The sequence below is a fragment of the Neofelis nebulosa genome, chromosome 7, assembly GCF_028018385.1.
Source record: "Neofelis nebulosa isolate mNeoNeb1 chromosome 7, mNeoNeb1.pri, whole genome shotgun sequence".
Taxonomy (NCBI): Eukaryota; Metazoa; Chordata; class Mammalia; order Carnivora; family Felidae; genus Neofelis; species Neofelis nebulosa.
The window spans coordinates 81,913,960-81,933,179 of NC_080788.1; the positions used below are offsets into that span (position 1 = coordinate 81,913,960).

A 19,220-nucleotide genomic window follows, 5' to 3' on the forward strand; every position below is an offset into this window, starting at 1 on the left:
CAGGTGCCCCTTGGATCCAACTGCTCTTTAATCAACTAGTGAGTTTTGCATCATCATACCCAACTCATGGCTAACATTTTAAATGAAAGCTGTTTACTAGGGAACATTTAAGGAGTGACCAGGCAGGGCTATCAGTTCTCCACTATTACTGATTCCAAACACCTTGACGCCAGGACCCCTGGCTCCAGGGCATAAGGAACTTAAAGACACCTGAGCACTCAGTCCTTGTTTGACCAGTTCCTGGATGCCTGAGAGGACATATACACCAGACTACCATCCTCAGTAAAACTCCAGACTTCCTAGCAAAGATGAGAGTCATGTTCCTTTTTCTTTCTGAGTCTCCCCAGATGGTTTGTATCTGCTCTGTCTTCAATAAATTCTCTTGCTTCCTTTAGGCTTGTGTTTTATTTCCATTATGCGCAAAGCCAAGTACCCTCTTTGCGGGCCCTGTGGCACCCCTTTGGGTCCTCTGACTTTGCCTGCTGACATCAGTCTACTTAAAAATAGTTTCTAAAAATCTTTTTGGTGGGGCGCCTGGGTGGCTCAGTCGGTTAAGTGACTGACTTCAGCTCAGGTCATGATCTCATAGTTTGTGAGTTCCAGCCCCGTGTTGACCCCGTGCTGACAGCTTGGAGCCTGCTTCAGATTCTGTCTCTCTCTGTCTCTCTGCTCCTCCCCAACTCGCTCTCTCTCTCTCTCAAAAATAAACATTAAAAATATTAAATAATAAAAATAAAAATCTTTTTGGTAACTTGAAACCTTAAAAATTATACTGAGATAAGTTGAAAGAGATATCACTGAATATCTAGATCATTTCCAAATAAAATAAAAAACTGAAACAATTACTAAACATAGTTTCATCTATTTTTGGCTTATTACAAAGAAACTTAAGATAGGTGGGTCTATTAATAAACATGTTTGGTTCCCAGGGCACCTGAGCGGCTCAGTCGGTTAAGCATCTGACTCTTGGTTTCGACTCGGGTCATGATCTCATGGTTTGTGGGTTTGAGCCCTGCACTGGGCTCTGCACTGGCAGCACGGAGCCTGCTTGGGATTCTCTCCCTCTCCCTATCCCTCTGCTTCTTCCCTGCTTGTGCTCTCTCAAAATGAGAAAATAAACATTTAAAAAAATCCAAATGTTTGGTTCTCCATGGAAAAATTTACTATGAGGAAGAGTATCTTTTGAGAAATTACAAAATGTATTCATAAATTTGTCAATCTGAAGAATGTTGGTGTAACAGTTCATAGTTATTCACTTAGTTTTCCATTAAAAATTAAGGTTTCCGAGGGTTCAAAATTTTAATATATGTAATTAAACTACTAGAAATAATTGTCAGCAAGCCCTCTATAGACCCCAATAGTTAAGACCAGAAATAGACAAGACTGCTTAACTCATATGCTAACTGAAACCCATTGTTCTTATTTCTTTTTGTATTTTCTTGATGCATTGATGAGAGACATTTTGCAATGATCTGAACACGATTGCCAGGCCAGAAAAGCCCTGATAGCAACTGCATGCCTAGAAGACCACATTTCAGTCCCTTCCCTGCCCACGATCATATGCTGAACATATACCAACCACCACCCATGATCCTGTGCTGCCTGCCCTCCTGCATGTATCTCCCCATTCTTCCCCTATAAAACTCCAGGTGTCCATTTTGTTGGCAGAGAGGTAGTTGTTAAGGCTTGAGCCACCTCCCCTGGCTGCCAGCACCCAAAATAAAGTTCTGCCTCTTTTCCAAACCGCTGTCTCTTGAGTGATTGGCTTCTCTTGCAACTAGTTTATCTGAGTTTGGGAACAGTGTTGGCAAACCCAGACAGGAGCTATGCTTTCAATGTGTCCAACTGCCTTGGGATTCCCAGGAATGGAGCAGTTTGCTGAGGCAGCTCACAGGGCTTACCCATTTGTTTCCTGAGTTAGTGGCTGTGATGCATCGATCAATAATAGAATCATCTTTGTATACTAGGAAAGTAGGATGTGGGTTTTCAGTAAAAGAAACCATGAGATATGCAGATGCAATTTTGTTGAGGGAAGAGAAAGTAATTCTGTCCTAAAGTGAGGCTGGTGATTTCAGAATGGGAAAGAGGAAAATCAGAGAATAAAATCCAAAGGTACAAAATAAAGTTGTAGAAAATTTGTGATAAGGGATCTTGGGAAAGGAATTTTACGCATGGTCAAGCTGCCTAAGATTGGAATAAGTTTGTTTAAATAAAAAAAGGAAATGAGCTTTAATATTAAAAATACACTGGTACAAAATTAGAATTTGGTTTTCTCTCTATTAAAAGGACACAGTTTTCTTGGATTACTGGTCTGCTCTTGATAAGAGATTATAAAGGTTTTTCTTTGGCTTTTAAAATAATCTGCCTAGAAAACAAAGATTCTTTATTTTATCAAAATAATTCCGTGTTTCATATTTTCTTTATCAAGTCTCTGATTCCTTTTTTTTGAAAAAATTTTTTTAACATTTATTTATTTTTGAGACAGAGAGAGACAGAGCATGAACGGGGGAGGGTCAGAGAGAGAGGAAGACACAGAATCTGAAACAGGCTTCACGCTCTGAGCCATCAGCACAGAGCCTGACGCGGGGCTTGAACTCACGAACCTCGAGATCATGACCTGAGCCGACGTCAGATGCTTAACCGACTGAGCCACCCAGGCGCCCCATCAAGTGTTTGATTCCTTAAGAAAACAATCTTTCCTAGTAAAAGAACTAAGTTTTTTTTGTTTTGTTTTGTTTTGTTTTGTTTTGTTTTAAGACAAGTATGTAACTTTCTGTATTGCCTGTGAAATCTTTAACTGTCTTTCTGGTTAAATGGATAACCAAGTAATGTTTCCCAGTGACCTATAGTCCTACTATTTGACCAAATATTTTAAAACCTTTTGATATTATTAGTAAACTTCTCCAAAATCTAATTCTAAATGAAATCTTTTTTTTTTTTTAATTTTTTTTTTTAACGTTTATTTATTTTTGAGACAGAGAGAGACAGAGCATGAACGGGGGAGGGGCAAAGAGAGAGGCAGACACAGAACTGGAAGCAGGCTCCAGGCTCTGAGCCATCAGCCCAGAGCCCGACACGGGGCTCGAACTCACGGACAGTGAGATCGTGACCCGAGCTGAAGTCGGACGCTTAACCGACTGAGCCACCCAGGCGCCCCTAAATGAAATCTTTTGACTTGGAACCAACTCCGGGATTTTTCATATGACTCCTAGAAAATCACAAAAGAAGTGTTCTTGCTCCTTATAAAAACAAAGCTGTTAAACTGATTAGGCTATTTGATATTAAATTATGTGGGAAGCATTCTCAAAAGGAAATAATACTAAGTCTTCTTTATGTTGTATTTATGTAGGTATAGGTTATAAATGTTACAGAAAAAATGAAACTCCTGGAAATCTGACATGTCCCAATATTATGTTATTAGTCATAATTCCCATTATTACCTTAAAATATTGTGTGTCATAACCAATTTTCATGTCAGCTGCATTATAATGAACTGTCATCAGAGCTTTAACCATGGACATTTTTAAGTCTTCTATCATGTACAATTACTGTTTTACTCTGATGCTTTTGCAAATGTGGGACTCATGGAAAACACCCTACCAACAACTGATGCCAATGCAGATTACAAGATGTTGAACTTTGGGTGTGTATTTCACAACTTAAGACGGTTCCCATGGACATCTGGTCCTGTGCAAATACTAGAGACCTTGAAATCAAATTGACTAGGAAGAGAAGTAGCAGACATCAAGGTAGATTGCTTCTATTCAAGATGTCAGATCAAGACTTCTCACTATAACTAAACATGAAATTCTCTCTTCTCTTTCTTCCTTTACTTTGGTACTAGTCTGGGGAAAGATAATGCCATCATCTGTACCTCCCAGGCCATTCTTAATAAACTACAATAGATCTCCTTAGAAGTTACTTACTGAGTCTGACTTTATGGCCAGAACATCCACTGCCTTGTTTTTACTCTTCTCTGATTATCACTATACTCGCCCAATTAGACACAAATGCCTATGCAAACTGTAGTATATTTATACCCATGTTCTTATGATTACCTAAATCACATATGCCCCCAATTATGAAAAGATCTCACCAACAGTACTCATCTGTGCAAGGCATTTAGAACAACTCTTTATTTCAAACTAGATTTATGGAAAACCTAAGTGACCCCTGGCTTATACAGAAAATGCAATAATCCCTGCAAATGAAGCCATTAATAGTGCCACCTTGGTGAGAGTGGTTTATGCTCCCAATATGATTTATCTTGGTCTGTGGTGGTTATCATTCTCCTTGGGCCTGCAAATGTCTAGATGGCTGGCAATACCTAGGAAATGTCTCTTAGGCTATATGATTATTTATAAGCAAGCTGAGACACCTCACTGCTCAACTCCCCGGAATTTACAACGCTGAGTTAGACCTACAAGGAGGCAGTAATAATTCAGAAGAAGGTCGTTCTTGATAATAGGATAGCCCTTTATTATTTTTTAGCTGAACAAGGTATCTGTGTTGTGGTCAATACCACTTGCTGTACCATGACTATGCTTCTGGGGAAGTTGAAACTCAGCTACATAAGATTTGTGAACAAGCCACACAACTTAAGAAACTGACTCCTGCAATGGGGTCTTCTTTGATTTAATGGATTTTAATTGGTTTGGGTCTTGGGGACTGTGGCTGCAAAGTGCACTCCAGATGCTGGGAAATATCCTGCTGATAGTAATCATTATAATAATCTCCCTGGGGGCTCATGGGTGGCTCAATTGGTTAAGTGTCTGACTCTTGATTTTGACTCAGGTCATGATGTCATGATTTGTGAGATTAAGCCCCACGTCAGGCTCTGTGCTGACAGCATGGAGCCTGCTTGGAATTCTCTCTCTCTCTCTCTCTCTCTCTCTCTCTCTCTCTCTCTGTCTGTCTGTCTCTCTCTCTCCTTCTCTTTTTTGCCCCTCCTCAGCTCGCACTCTCTCTCCCCCAATAAATAAACATCAAAAAAAAAAAAAAATCTTCCTGGTCCTGTTTTTCCTCAAAGGTTTTAAATGCATGCTCATAGCTGCTAACCACCATGCAAATGATGTGCAAAATATCGGAAAAGGAACACAAAGAATGGCCAACTTAAAAAATGTGAACCTGAAGTTGTGACTTGTGAATACCACACAGAGGATCAGCAAACCCTGCAAGAACTTCAGTGGTAGCTGGGAGGGCTGCTAATGCTTTCAACTTGGATCCCGTCTCTCAGTTAAGTTGAGAGTATGATCAAAAGGGGGAAGATTGTTAAAAAAAAAGGAGACAACAGGCCCAAAATGGAGTCACTTGTGCTAAAGCTCATGTGACCAAACCAAGACTTAATACTTAACTTAGTTACAGTCAATCTGGAATTACCTGGTCAGCACTAGTGAGGTAATCTGCTTGACAGACCCCTGCTGTCTCCCAAAGGAAGGTGACTTTGCCTGAAACAATCCATACTTTGCTAGTAACTTCCTTGTCCTAACTGCCTCCTGTCTGTAAGTCTTTCATTTTGTATGGCTCTTCAGAGCTCTTTTGTATCTGCCAAATGGGATGCTGCCCAATTTATGAAATGTTGAATAAAACAATAAAGATCTTTACTATTTCTTCAGTTGAATTTTGTTTTTTTAACACAGGCATTCAAATTTGCATGCTAACAAGGGCTATGACAGTTTGGAGTGAGAAAAGAGGCATATGGGTTACATAGTATAGCATAACTATGAGTGGCTAACTTTTTTTTCTCTTCTCTACTTCCCATTTTCCTTCTCATATGCCCCTCTGTGATATAAGAAAAAAACAGAACCAAACACAGACACAAATGTGACAACTATTTTGGGGATTTCAGAAAACGTTCTAGGTAAAAATCACATATATCTAAATGTTCAAATGGCATGATCTTAAAGTTTTAAGGAACCATGTCTGGACCATATTAACTTTGTGTCATCACACAGCGGAACCACCCTTTGAGACTGCAACATAAAGCTCCTATGAAGCTGAGAGCAACAAATAGGACAGAACAAAAGATGACTATACATTGGGGTACCTGGGTGCCTCAGCTGGGTAAATGACTGACTTTGGCTCAGGTTGGGATCTCATAGTCTGTGACTTTGAGCCCCATGTTGGGCTCTGTGCTGGCAGCTCGGAGTCTGGAGTCAGATTCTGTGTCTCCCTCTCTCTCTGCCCCTCCCCCCACTCATGCTCTGTTTCTCTCTCAAAAATGAATAAACATTAAAAAAATCTTATATAAAAAAAGATGACTATACATCAAATATGTAAATCATACTTTACCCAATGGTACCCAATACTATGACAGTATTTGAATGATTATTTTTTCCTGAGAGAAAATTTGGTTCTTGTATTTCAGGAGTCAATGAATTTGTGCCACAAACTCATTTTGCAGTGCATAAAGGAATAGGAAGTTAATGTAGCAAATGAAGGGGTCATAAAAGAATGAGATTAACTTGAGCGTACTGCTTTGGGGAGGGTCTCATACTTCATATAAAGAATACTTCATGTTCTTGAAGGTATGTGAAGTCTTTCTTTTTTAGGAAATCCACTAAAATAAGCTACAAAGTATCTTACTTTGTAAGATGTCCCTTATAATTTCTAAAGATATATCAACTTTAAGATGCCTCTATTTCAAATTAATTTTTAAAAAAAACATTTCCTTTATCTTTCTCCAACTACACTGTATCCTTGGGGCAAATAATAAGACCATTATTATTTGGCTTTGTCACCCCAAGAATAAGGAATTACTCCACACCTACAAATAAAAAAAATTAGCCTGGTACTTCTTGTTGGAGCCAACAAAATCACAAAGAAAGTTCTGCAAAAGCCTAAATATATTCCTATTACAAACATCTTTCTACTAAAGAGACTTACCACAGGATCTTTTATCTCAAGAGTAGCCTTAAATTTCTCAATACAACGTTTCTGAAGGCATGGGATGGTAGTAACTTCTGGACTGGTAGACAAAATAAATACTGTGATAGCAGTAAGGAGACTGATTTCATCAAGTTCTTGATGTGTTCCATCTACTAAAGAGAAATGATCTATCAGAAACATCCCAACATTGACAATTGACATATTTATTGTTCTATATATCTGTGAAGATGCATCTAGTTTGACAGCCAACAATTTCTTTTGTGTACACAACAGTTACAGACAAACACTGATGGAATGATTTTAAGAATCCTGGAAAATGTCATAGGTTTCAAAATGTGCATTGTAAGTAATTCTAGAGCCAAAATTTACGAAAGTGATTATATTCTTCACAGGTAGACATCTGTAACTGTGTAGATTTACCAGGAATATACATTTATTAGTTGTGTGACCTTGGATATCTAACCCCATTTGTCGTTTTCTCACTTGTAAAATGGGAGTGTTAACAGTACTTACATCTTATAAAGTTATGAGGAGTTATTCAAGTAAATCATTTAGAATAGCATGTTACACATATGCTCAACATGTGTTAGCTATTATCATTTTTGTTGTGAAGCAGATGAGAAATGAATGTACAACTGATTTTTCTTGGTTAAGAATAAGGTATTCATATTTTCATAATACAAATGTCAAGTTTAACTAACTCGTGCTTTGCTGTATATATATAATTTCTTAACAGTACAGAAAAACCTAAAATTATTGCATGGGCCACATTCATTTGAGGAAATTTTCTAGTAGATGTAATTTTCCTTCATTTCCCTCCATATTTACCTTCATATTCTCATTCAATAATTTTTTTTTTTTTTTTTTTTTTTTTTTGGGACAAAGAGAGACATAGCATGAACGGGGGAGGGGCAGAAAGAGAGGGAGACACAGAATCGGAAACAGGCTCCAGGCTCCGAGCCATCAGCCCAGAGCCCGACGCGGGGCTCGAACTCACGGACCGCGAGATCGTGACCTGGCTGAAGTCGGACGCTCAACCGACTGCGCCACCCAGGCGCCCCTCTCATTCAATAATTTTAATGAGCCTGCTGTGAAAACTCAATGTTATTTGAAAAGGAAAAGGCGTAGCAAATTCGAGTCACTAAATTGTGTAAGAATGGATTGCTACTTATGAAGAAATGATATACAGAGATAGAGATAAGAGCTTTGCTAACATTCATTCAGTAGTTAAGAAACATTCACTATGTGCCAGTACTCTTTCTGGCACTGAGAATACAATTCACAGAGAAGATATACTGTGTACCAGAAAGTAAATGAAGAATTTAATTTCAGTTCATCACAAAGTCTATGAATATAAAAAATTCATTAAAAGATAAAAGAAAGCAACCTGGGAGTTGCTACATTGGGTGGTTAGAGAGAGCCTTGAGGAGATTAATATCTGAGCTAACACTTGAGATCTCGACAGTAGCAATGAAAGCAAAATATTATGGATGACTGGGATTTACTTTATAAAAATAATATGAGTAATATCAAGGTAAAAAAGTACATGGGTCAACACTTAAAATTATGACAGCATCATTATAAGTACTTCATATATATTAAATGTTTTAATCCACACAACAGCACCATGAGGTGGGTATTCTTATTTCTCCCATTTTATGGATGAGAGCCTGAGGAATAGAAATTAGTCATTTGCCCAAGCCACACAATTAGTAAGGCAGAAGGTCTGATTCCAGAGAGCATACTGTTAATCATGATGCTATACTGCTTCCCATAGAGTTGGTACTTTCAGTCATTCATGAAACTACAACAGTAGTTTCAACAGTAGTAAACTAGTCTGTTTGGTAAAAATGTCTTTTTATTTTCAGTGAGATAAAGGTCTCCTGGGTTCCTCTTCCCATTTCTTCTAAATTCCTTTATTCCCCCACCCCTGCCCAAATTCCCTTATTCTCACCCTCTTTTACCTAGAATAAACACAAGATTCCCTTAGCATCAGCCCCATGGAGAGGCCTTTGTGGTACAGAAGCGAGGCTTCCTGCTAATAGCCAGCAAGAGGCTGAAGACTCTTTCCAAGAGCCATGAGTGAATCATCTTGGAAATGGATCCTCTAGCTACAGCCCTGGCCAACATCTTAACAGTAACCTCATGAGAGAGAACCACGCCCCCATGCTGCTTCAAATTCCTGACCTATAAATTATCAGATAATAAATGTTGTTTTAAGCCACAATTTTTGGGCAATTCCTTACACAGAAAATGGTTAACCTGTGATCATCAGTTCCTGCTTTAATTTCTCTCAGTAGATAGTCTAAATCCTCACGGTCCTAACTGCATTCTCTGATAAAAAACAAAAAACCGTATTTGTGTGTGTGTGTGTGTGTGTGATGGAAGAGGCAAGCTCATTGTTAACTCTCAACATAAAAACTTATACCTATTACTTCCTATCTATACCTCGTTTTCTTTCCTCAATTGGTAAAGGTTAATCCTTCTAAATGTGCTAGGAATTTTATTTCTTCCTGCTTAGAAAGGAACATGGCTTCCTTCCCTAATATTTCTAACTCCAATCCCATCTCTACCTTCTTTTCTCCCACATATGCACAAATTCATGCTAGAGTTTCATCTTAAAAAAAAATTCCTTGATCTTGTATTGTCCTTGTCCTTCAGCTTTCTCTTCTTGTCAAGAGAAGTCTATACTCAATCCTTCCCCTTTTCTTACCTCCCGTTTACACCATATTTATACTGTTGACCACTCTCTCACCATTAAAACTCTTTTCTCTGGCTTCTGTGACTGCATTGTCCCCTGAATCTCTTCCCATTTTGCTCCATACACTCAATTTGGGTGATTTTATCCATTCCGTAGGTTGCACTGACAACTCTCAAATGAAATACACATAGTCTAAATCATCTCTAGCTCAAATAACTTTCTCGAACTCCAGACCTCTACATATTTTGTTTCCCTGGGTTATCCGATAGGTATTTCAAACTCAATTCGCTACATTCCCCTGAAAGTGTTCACTTTGGAATTTCTGTTAATGCTCAGTCAACCCACCCTTTCAATTCCTGAATCAAATTATCAGTAAATTCTGTTAATACATGCTTAACGTTTCATTTTTCATTATTCTCTTTATCCTTACTGCTGCTATCTTACCTCCAAGTATCTTGCTTTGTTTTCTATAGCTGCCACAGTGATTCTTCAGAAATGCAAATCTTAACACTTTACTCTCCTCCTTAAAACCCTTTAGGGATTCTACATGCATATTAAAAGCAGCCCAAATTACAACCCATGCAAACTCTCCATAAAACTGGCCCCATGTACCCTTCAGCCTCATCTCTTTACTAATCACTATTCATCACCCTCCTCTTTTCCCATAACCCCACATTCTTTCTTTACTCTATACCTGCTGTCCCCAAACGTACCATACTATTTAGGACTACAGATAAAAATGTTGTGCCTGGAGCCCGTTTCTATGATGTCCATGTGGAAAATGCTTTCTAATCCTATAAGAAATTGCCTGAGAAGTCTCTTGGTAGATATACAGGTGTACCACTGAGATCCCCTTCATGGCGGAAGGTGCTGCCCAGCCATGGGGAGTATGGTCAGCTAGCTCCTTCAGGGTTGGCCTCAAGCTAGAGTTGCCTTGACTGAGATCACATCTTTCCTGGGATAGCCCACATCTGAGGATAAAGTACAGGCCATTTCTGTCCTATGTGAGACACTCAAATGGGCAGGCAACCTGTAGAGCTCCCAACAAATCTGCTGAGCTTTGTTGGGGGCTTGCACTGGAGTCAGACTTCTTTGCCCAATGTTGCCTTCCCCTACTCCTTTCACACCTATCTACAGATGTTGTTCCTTAATAAACCTCTTGCTTCCCAAACTCCATCTCAGCCTGAGCTTCCAGAGAACCCTACCTGTTACATTCTGCCTGATTCACTCACATAGAGCTGATTACTCTAAGTTTTTATCAGTCTCTTTTTTACTGTACTTAGAAATGCAGTGATAATTAAGATATTACTGTTGCCTTCAAGGAGTACTTTGTGGTAGTAATCATACATGTTAATCATATGACAATTTGTAGGAACTAGACTCCACGAGACTCCCAACTTTGGGCACAAAGTAGGTGGTCAATAAATGCTGACCTCAACTGAAACTTTTATACCATATAAAATAGAGTATGGTGAATTGTGACATTTTGTAAACAGAACAAGGAAGGCAGGGACAATCTGTAATATGTCTAAGGACTTTTTACAATCACCATGATGTCATGTTGAAAATGGAAACTGCACAACAATAACATGGGTGAACCAAATTTTACAGATACTGAACATAATACTATCATTTATTGATATATGTCAGATAATAAGCAAGATGCTTTCCATGTATTATGTTACTGCTCTAACAATTTCCTGCAACACAATACCCTTATTCTGTTAATGAGAAAACTATAGCTCAGAGAAGTTGAGTAACTTGGCTAGTCAGTTAGTCAGTAAGTGGTGGGGTGAGGATATAAACCTGATTAGTCTTATTTTAGATTTACAATGTGTACTTACGCACTTTTGCCAGCTAGTTATGGATCATACTGTATCTGTAAATTAATTATTACATTTGAAGGTCTCTCACTATTAACTTAATATACAAGAGGCCAGTCATTTAACAGCATTAAAGAGTAAAGATACTAAAATGAGAATACAGATGTTTCTGCTTATACGTATTCTCTGAACACATTATACAGTGAATATGTGGTCTCCTCTAGGTGAGAATGCCAAACACCATCAGTTAAATAGCTTATTCTCAAAAAAAGAAAAACAAAAAACAAAAAAACAACAAAAAAAAACAAAACCAAAAAACACATTCCACTTGCTTTTTAAAGCAAACTGAACAACTACTTCCAAATAGCCTTAATTACCTGGATCCCAACAGTCAAGTACTGTGGTTAAAGCGCTACGGAGAAGATCAGTCCAAGCAGTGTGACTCTTTTCTGCTCTGGCCATGGGAGAGGACACTATTCCTTTCAGAGCCTGTAGGGAAGCTGCAACAGTTGAAGATACCTGGCCCCCAGGTAACTTCACAGCAGTTTCTCTGAGGACCCCAATTGTAAGGTACAATATAGTAGGGAGAATTGAGATGCTTCCTGTAAGATACATTTTTAAAAACACTGTGTTTCAGTCTATATATACAGTTCCTAAAAAGAAATCATCAATGAGTAAGGCACTGTCAAAGATTTCTAGCCTTTAAGACATTTTTCATAAAGGATTAAAACTGTTAAGATAATTTAGGTAGGGTTAAGATTTTTAAGACCGGATTACATTTTGGTTGTAATTGAAAATGTTATTTAAATTGTGTCACAGTTTCATCATCTTTTGCTGTCTAACTTGGTGGTTGACAAATGGTGAATTTATTTTTATTTTTTAGTGTGATAAAATACAGATAACATAAAATTTATAATTTTAACCATTTTAAAGTGTACAATTCAGTGGCATAAGTACATTCACAATGTTGTACAACCACTGCTAGTATCCACCTGAATTTATTTTATATTAAACTTTTTTAAGGAATTTGTAGCAATCAACTCAGTACAAATTATTAACATTTCATGGTCACTAAAGAGTTAAACAGTTAGTTATGTTTAAAATGAGATTAAAATTAGAATGGTAAATTTTATGTTTCTAGAGGCTACTCAACAGAACTCTTATGGTGTATTTTTATCCCATATCTTCTATTAGTCACTTTTGCTGCCACTCTTGGGGCAAAGTAGTATGTGAGAATAAGGAATATAGGTTTTAATTCAAATTGAAACTAAAAATCATGTTAAAAATACGATAGCACATAAATTGATCAAGACATGTTTAAGCAAAAAAAATGCTTACCAATTAAGAAATCTATTAAGTACTAAGTATGTATTATGTACTAAATTTCCTGAAGGATACAGTATTTCATTGGAAGCAAAACATATTTGTTTGTATATAAGTTTTTCTTTATACGTAATAACCAATTATATATAATGTCTCTATATGATACAGAAAACCTATCTACATACAGAAGCAACATTGTACACACACATATACACGTATGAAAATGCAAAACTCATTACGAGCTGGAGTTTTTAAGGAAGCATTTACAGGTGACATAGGCCTGGAAATGAACTTCAAAGGAAGGCAAATTATAAAAAAGGGGAGAAGGGATGGGCCTCTTCAGATCATGGACAATAGCACAACGGCAATGAGCATGAAGGAATCAGGAAGAGACAATGATTCAGCAGAGCCCTATGGAGCCTTAAATGCTACATTAAAAGTATGGACTTGATTTTGAACTGATGACAAATTTCTGTTATCGAGACAGGAAAATCTGTTATGTATTTTTTACCAAAAAAAAAAAGCCTAAGAGCTAATCATTGCCACTCACAGGTTAAAAATATTGTCAACCAAAGAAGAGCATTACTTGTCTAAAGTCCATGCTATCTCTATATTTACCTTCACCCTTTTAGTAAAACAAATTATGAGAATGCATTGTTAATCTTAGAGGATTAAAAACATTACCAACCACACCTTTGGGTCGGCATTTGTTTAATGAGAAAAGGACTGGCGACCATTATCTCCTTTATTTATTAATACCATTTCTCTCCTTCCAGGTCAAAAAAAGCAATCACATCCCACAGCATACCTTCAGGAGAGCACACTGCAGGGAGTTCCGAGAGGATAACTAATGCCGCTGACACCAATCTGCTTCCATCTTCTGACAGCACCTGTGGCTTGGTAGCTTTTACTCCTGGGCTACCTGTTAATTTAGGATTTAATTCTGGAAGCTGTCTAACTAGAATGCATACACACAATTCCAGGGTTGCAAAAACCAAAGATTTCCCAGGCACAAGTCCTCCTGTGTCCTTTCCCTCTCCAAACTCTGGCAGGGTTTCCTTTTCAGCAGCCCCATCATCAACTAAAACACAGAAAAAACAAGTGTTGAATAATCACTCTGTGTTTGCTTTGCTTTGGGTTGATGGCAATTTCATTTCTGCTGTAGGTAAAACATTTAAATGGCTAAAGTCTTGGGTGTTAAAGACTGAAAGAGAAGGTTACAGAGGTAAAAGGAGTTGTCTTTATTATGGCTTCTTACTGCAGAGGATCAAAAAAATTCTGTGTAACCCTCTCAGCCTTAAAACATTGTCTGGTTAACACCTTGCTGTTAAGAATGTGAACCTGACAGGTCCAGGTCCAGCTCCAGTGCCGACCAGCCCAGGACTGCCTGACTCTGGGGCTCCTTCTGAATGACAGAATAAGTCCTTGTGTTTTAAATCCACTCTTAGATTGAGTTTCCTGTTTCATGTAGTCAAATGTAATATTAAATGATAAACTCATCAATACCAAATTAGACTTATAAACAAACAATTTAATTACTTTGCAAAAAGTCAGTCATTAAAAAATTGTCAGTAGTTACGGGGCACCTGGCTGGCTCAAGAGGAAGAACAAGTGACTCTTGATCTTGGGGTCGTGAGTTTGAGCCCCAATGCTGGGTGTAGACATTACTTAAATAAGTAACTTAAAAAAAAAAAATTGTCACGGGCACCAGGGTGGCTTAGTCGGTTAAGCATCTGACTTGATTTTGGCTCAGGTCATGACCTCACGGTTCTTGAGACAGAGCCCCATGTCAGGTGCTGCACTAACAGTGCAGAGCCTGCTTGGGATTCTTTCTCTCTTTCTCTCTCTCTCTCTCTCTCTCTCTCTCTCTCTCTCTCTCTCTCTACCTCCTCTGCTCATGCTCTCACACACTCTCTCTTTCAAAGAAATAAACATTAAAAAAAATTGTCAGTAGTTCTTCTGTGTACATTGGTAAACACAGCTAAAGTAAGTACTTAATATAAGGGATATTTTCTCCCCTTCCAGTATTTTGTTAAAATTCTCATTTTCCCCAGGAATAGTGGTTTGGCTACTGACAATACCCAAGCTAACATGTAGAGGTGAATGAAAGGACATAAAGTTATACCTAGAGAGGTTTTACTTGTACTACACACAACATATTATCAGAACAACACAGACTTAAGAAGACTTTAAGACATAATGCTGATTTGATTATAGTAATATGGTTAATCTGGCATTATGGGTTAACATTCACCTTCTGCACTTCGTCTTTTCTCCTTGACATGTTCTTGAGCTGCACAGATAATCTGTCTTACCACTTCAAGTGAAGCCAACTGAATAGAAGGTGATTCTCGGGTCAAAATTACTCGATGTAGTACATTCAACAACTCGATGCCCAAGTCCTATCACAGAAAACATTTAGGGGAAACTGTAGTGGAAATCACATACTTACTTTTTTAAAAATACCAATGTTAAATGCCATGAAAAAATTGAAAAAGAGAATATAACAAATTGTTCACAAAGAATAAAGCTGTAGGTACAATAAAGTTAAGTAATACTTGTTCTACTTTAAACCAACTCCAGATTGGTTTTTGTCCAATCTTGCAGGACATGGCACTATGACAAAAGATCATTTTTACACAGGTCCTAAAGTGGGAACATGGAAAGGGAAACTTCCAAAACAAGATGAGAAATGTGACTAAAAGAATTCAAGCACTGCCATCTAGATTTCCAGACCTATACTGAGATTTTCTAGTAATAGCAACAAAGAATGATGGAGAAGGATGACATTAAAAGTGATAAGTTAATAAGCATACAATGGACATCTTTCTAAAGAATAAAATACACTGGACAAATATTCTCTCATTTTCCACTTTTCTCTTCTAGTGCTTACTCTGTTGGCTTTCTTTCATCTTTGAAAATAACAGTAAATCTGTCATTATTATACTTGTTTTAACATACAGAATAAGCAAGAACAAAAAGTTCACAATTTATTTAAGTACAATCCAAGTCAGGTAGGAAGCTGATTAATAATATAAACCTAATAAACAACAGTGTTAATAGGTTAACTTACAGTCTACATAGAAAAATAATAGTTGCTCTTGGGAAGTAAGTTAAAGGAAATGCCATACTTTTACAGTGGTCCTATTATCATGCTCACAACTGGGTCAGATATTAGTGTCTGACTCCACCTACAGGCTATCCAGTAGTCTCTTTAACAACCAGGAAGGAGAACTCAGGCAATGGGAATATTCTGTAACAGACGTAACTACATGAACCAAGTAGATTCTCTCTTGGGGAAAGGGAATAGAAGATACAGATGTATATAAAGAACAGGGTGCACCAAAGCAGAAAAATACAAAGAGGGAACGCCACACGGAGCTAGTGGCTACTATACTGGCCATTAGAACATAGCTTCTTCTCATCATGATCACTTAAGTTCAACTGAAGAGCTGCTATAATGAGTGGTTAACTGGTGGCAGCAGAAATCAGCACAGAAGAAGCAGGGACAGAAAGTGACGTCAGAGGCATGACTGCTCCTGGCTCAGTACAGTCACTGACAGTATTCCAGTTCTGAGACCTAGTTGGACAGAAGTTTAGTTTTCTTTTTACTTCTCTGTGTTCATTTTCTGTTTGCTGTGGTAACCTGAACATGTTTGATTCCTGTTCCTTGAAATCTACAGAAGCCTAACAAAAAACAAGAAATCACCTGATCACTGCCAATTTTAGATCTGGGCCAAGGAACATCTAGAAGAGCCTGTAATGCATGTAAGCAAGCAGTAATGCTTTCCATGGTTGCATCCGAGCGTAAGGAACACAGAAATTCCACACTGATTCCTGTAGAAAACCGAAAAAGAGAAGGAGGCTTCTTTGAGATCCTTAGTTTATGAAGTTAAGGAACTCATTTTATATTTTGATAAGATATATAAATAAGCTTAGCAGAAAGGTAATATAAACAAACCACAATGAATTTAAGAGTAAGCAATTAAGGGGTGCCTATGTAGCTCAGTCAGTTAAGCATCCGACTCTTATTCTCAAGGTCATGAGTTCAAGCCCCCGGGTGGGCTCCACACTTGGCGTGAGCCGACTTTAAAAAAACAAAACAAGACAACACAAAACAAAAAAAGACTAAACAATTAAGTGATAAAGCAAGTCTTCTTTGTTAGTTGTTTTTATCCACAGGTACATGTAGAATAATCTCAATTAGGCTTGTGTACTACTGCATAGTTGCTATGAAATAGTTCAAAGATGCAAAATTATAAAAAAATTATACTAGAGAACTTAACATGTAGTTTGTTGTTTTTTTTTTTTTTAAATAGGTCCACATACCAATGTAGGTCCTGAATTCATGACCCCAAGATCAAGAGTTGCATGCTCTACCAACTGAGCCAGCCAGGCGCCCCAACATGCAGTTGTATAACCTTAACCTTACTAAAAGTGAGTGATTATCATGGATCACTGTATCTTTACATCTACCATTTCATTTCATTCTCATCATAGCTGACGAAGTAGGTACTATTTTTCTTTGTTAAGATTTTTAAGTAATCTCCACACCTAACATGGGCCTTGGACTCACAACCAGGATATTAAGAGTCTCATGCTCTACTGCCAGCTGGGCACCCCAGGTACTATTACTAACACTCTTTTTGATAGAGAGATGAACACACAGAGCTTAAGTTATTTAATTGGCTCAAGGTCAGTTACAATGTGGTACATGAAGAATTTGAACTGAGGTAGTCAAACTGCATAGCTTATGCTCATAGTAACTGCCCTTCTTCATTCTGAAGTTTGTTTTTAAAAAGCTCTTATCTCAAGGCAAATGGAAATAAAGTTTAATATACCCAAGGATATAGGAAATCTGATCATGTCTGGCCTGAGAAGGAATAATAATAGAAGTTTTCTGAACCATAAAGTTTATTTAATCATTTATATTTGTAACCCTTATATTTTATTTAATCAATAATTTCTTTATAGGTAATGAGCTAATGTGTTGTTTTCTAAGAACTAGGTAAAATACGAAACATTTCTTTCATTTATTCTAGAGACTCACTGTATCTTAGAAAGATTATTTCACTTTAAAAATGAAGTTCCTCAGGGTGCCTGGATGACTCAGTTGGTTAAGCATCCCACTCTTGATTTCAGCTCAGGCCGTGATCTCATAGTTCGTGGGTTCAAGCCATGAGTTGGGCTCTGTGCTGTGAGTACAGAATGTGCCTGGGATTCTCTCTCTCCCTCCCTCCCTCTCTCTCTCTTTTTGCTCCCCCCACCTCCTCACATAGGGGCTCTCTTTCTCTCAAAATAAATAAATAAACTTTACAAAAGTGAAGTTCCAGAAAAGCCAAAGAATGGATTAAACTTCATAATCTAAAAAAATCTCATTTATCTTTGACCTTAAATATTTGCTTGCACTTTTGTACCTTTGAGTATACTTGAACCTTGTAATCCTTAAGAATGCAGATAGGAGCCCACAGTGGGGACAGATAGACTGCCTCAGTATATTGATATTTTTAATATATACAGAGAAATTTAAAAATTTTATAATTAAAAAAAATGTTTATTTTTGAGAAAGAAAGAGAGAGAGAGAGAGAGAGAGAGTGAGCGAGCATGAGTGGGGTAGGGGCAGAGAGATAGGGAGACACAGAATCTGAAGCAGATTCCAGGTTCTGAGTTGTCAGCACAGAGCCTGATGTGGGGCTTGAACTCATGAACTGTGACACCATGACTGGAGCTTACAAAGTTGGATGCTTAAATGACTGAGCCACCCCGGCGCCCCCCAAAAATGTATAGATCTACATGGATCTTTTAAAAATTATGTACAAAGAACTAGGATTGTCTTATAATTTCTATCACTCATTCAACATGATGCTGAAGCCAGCCTGTAAATGGGATTCTAGACTTAATGACATCTGTAATTTTGTAAAATGTATATAAGTTCACTCATTTATATCAAGGTTATCACTAACACCTAACAAAGATGAGGTAATCACCACCAAGAGTTGATAGACAGTGAGGCACAATTCAAGAAAAACTTTGTAGGGTTAGAAGATTGTTAGTTCTTTTACTGACCTAAAATAAGATGGAATCTATCAGTGCAGACATCCTCAGGTGACTTTACTGTAGCCCCAGATGATGAACCTTGACACATAGAAGTAGGTGTTACAGGTCTTGAAAGATGAGATACTCCTTCATCTGGGTCAGCAACCACAAAGCCTGTGCTGGTAAGCCACAATGCTGTAGCATGCAGGATAAGTGCCCAGGAATTGTAATAATGCAATTTTGCATTTTCACTAGTCTCTGCTGTGTAGAAAGCACCACCTACAAAAAAGCGGAATCAGTTTAAGGAGGAATAAAAGAGATTAGCTCCTATTACATCTTTTATCTTCTTTGTTGTAAGATAACAAATCATTCCTATCATCCCAAGTTTCTTTAAGGAACTTATATGTGGTGTGTATTTGAAACAAACATTGCTGCCCATTTACTTACTT

At 37.7% G+C, this 19,220-nt stretch overlaps 1 protein-coding gene across 8 annotated transcripts in view; it reads right to left on the reverse strand.

The window, feature by feature from the left end:
• Nucleotides 1-19,220, reverse strand: part of HEATR5A (HEAT repeat containing 5A) — a 121,256-nt gene that overhangs the window by 5,943 nt on the left and 96,093 nt on the right. For 6 of the 8 annotated variants that reach the window (XM_058738744.1, XM_058738742.1, XM_058738743.1 and 3 more), the window contains 6 exons: nucleotides 18,802-19,050; nucleotides 16,445-16,572; nucleotides 14,990-15,137; nucleotides 13,544-13,816; nucleotides 11,790-12,014; nucleotides 6,886-7,040 (listed from right to left, as the gene is read on the reverse strand). In XM_058738744.1, the coding sequence (XP_058594727.1) occupies nucleotides 6,886-7,040; nucleotides 11,790-12,014; nucleotides 13,544-13,816; nucleotides 14,990-15,137; nucleotides 16,445-16,572; nucleotides 18,802-19,050 (1,178 nt within the window). The remainder of the gene's footprint in view (nucleotides 1-6,885; nucleotides 7,041-11,789; nucleotides 12,015-13,543; nucleotides 13,817-14,989; nucleotides 15,138-16,444; nucleotides 16,573-18,801; nucleotides 19,051-19,220) is intronic. The other 2 variants (XM_058738745.1, XM_058738741.1) reach the window with 1 other exon arrangement.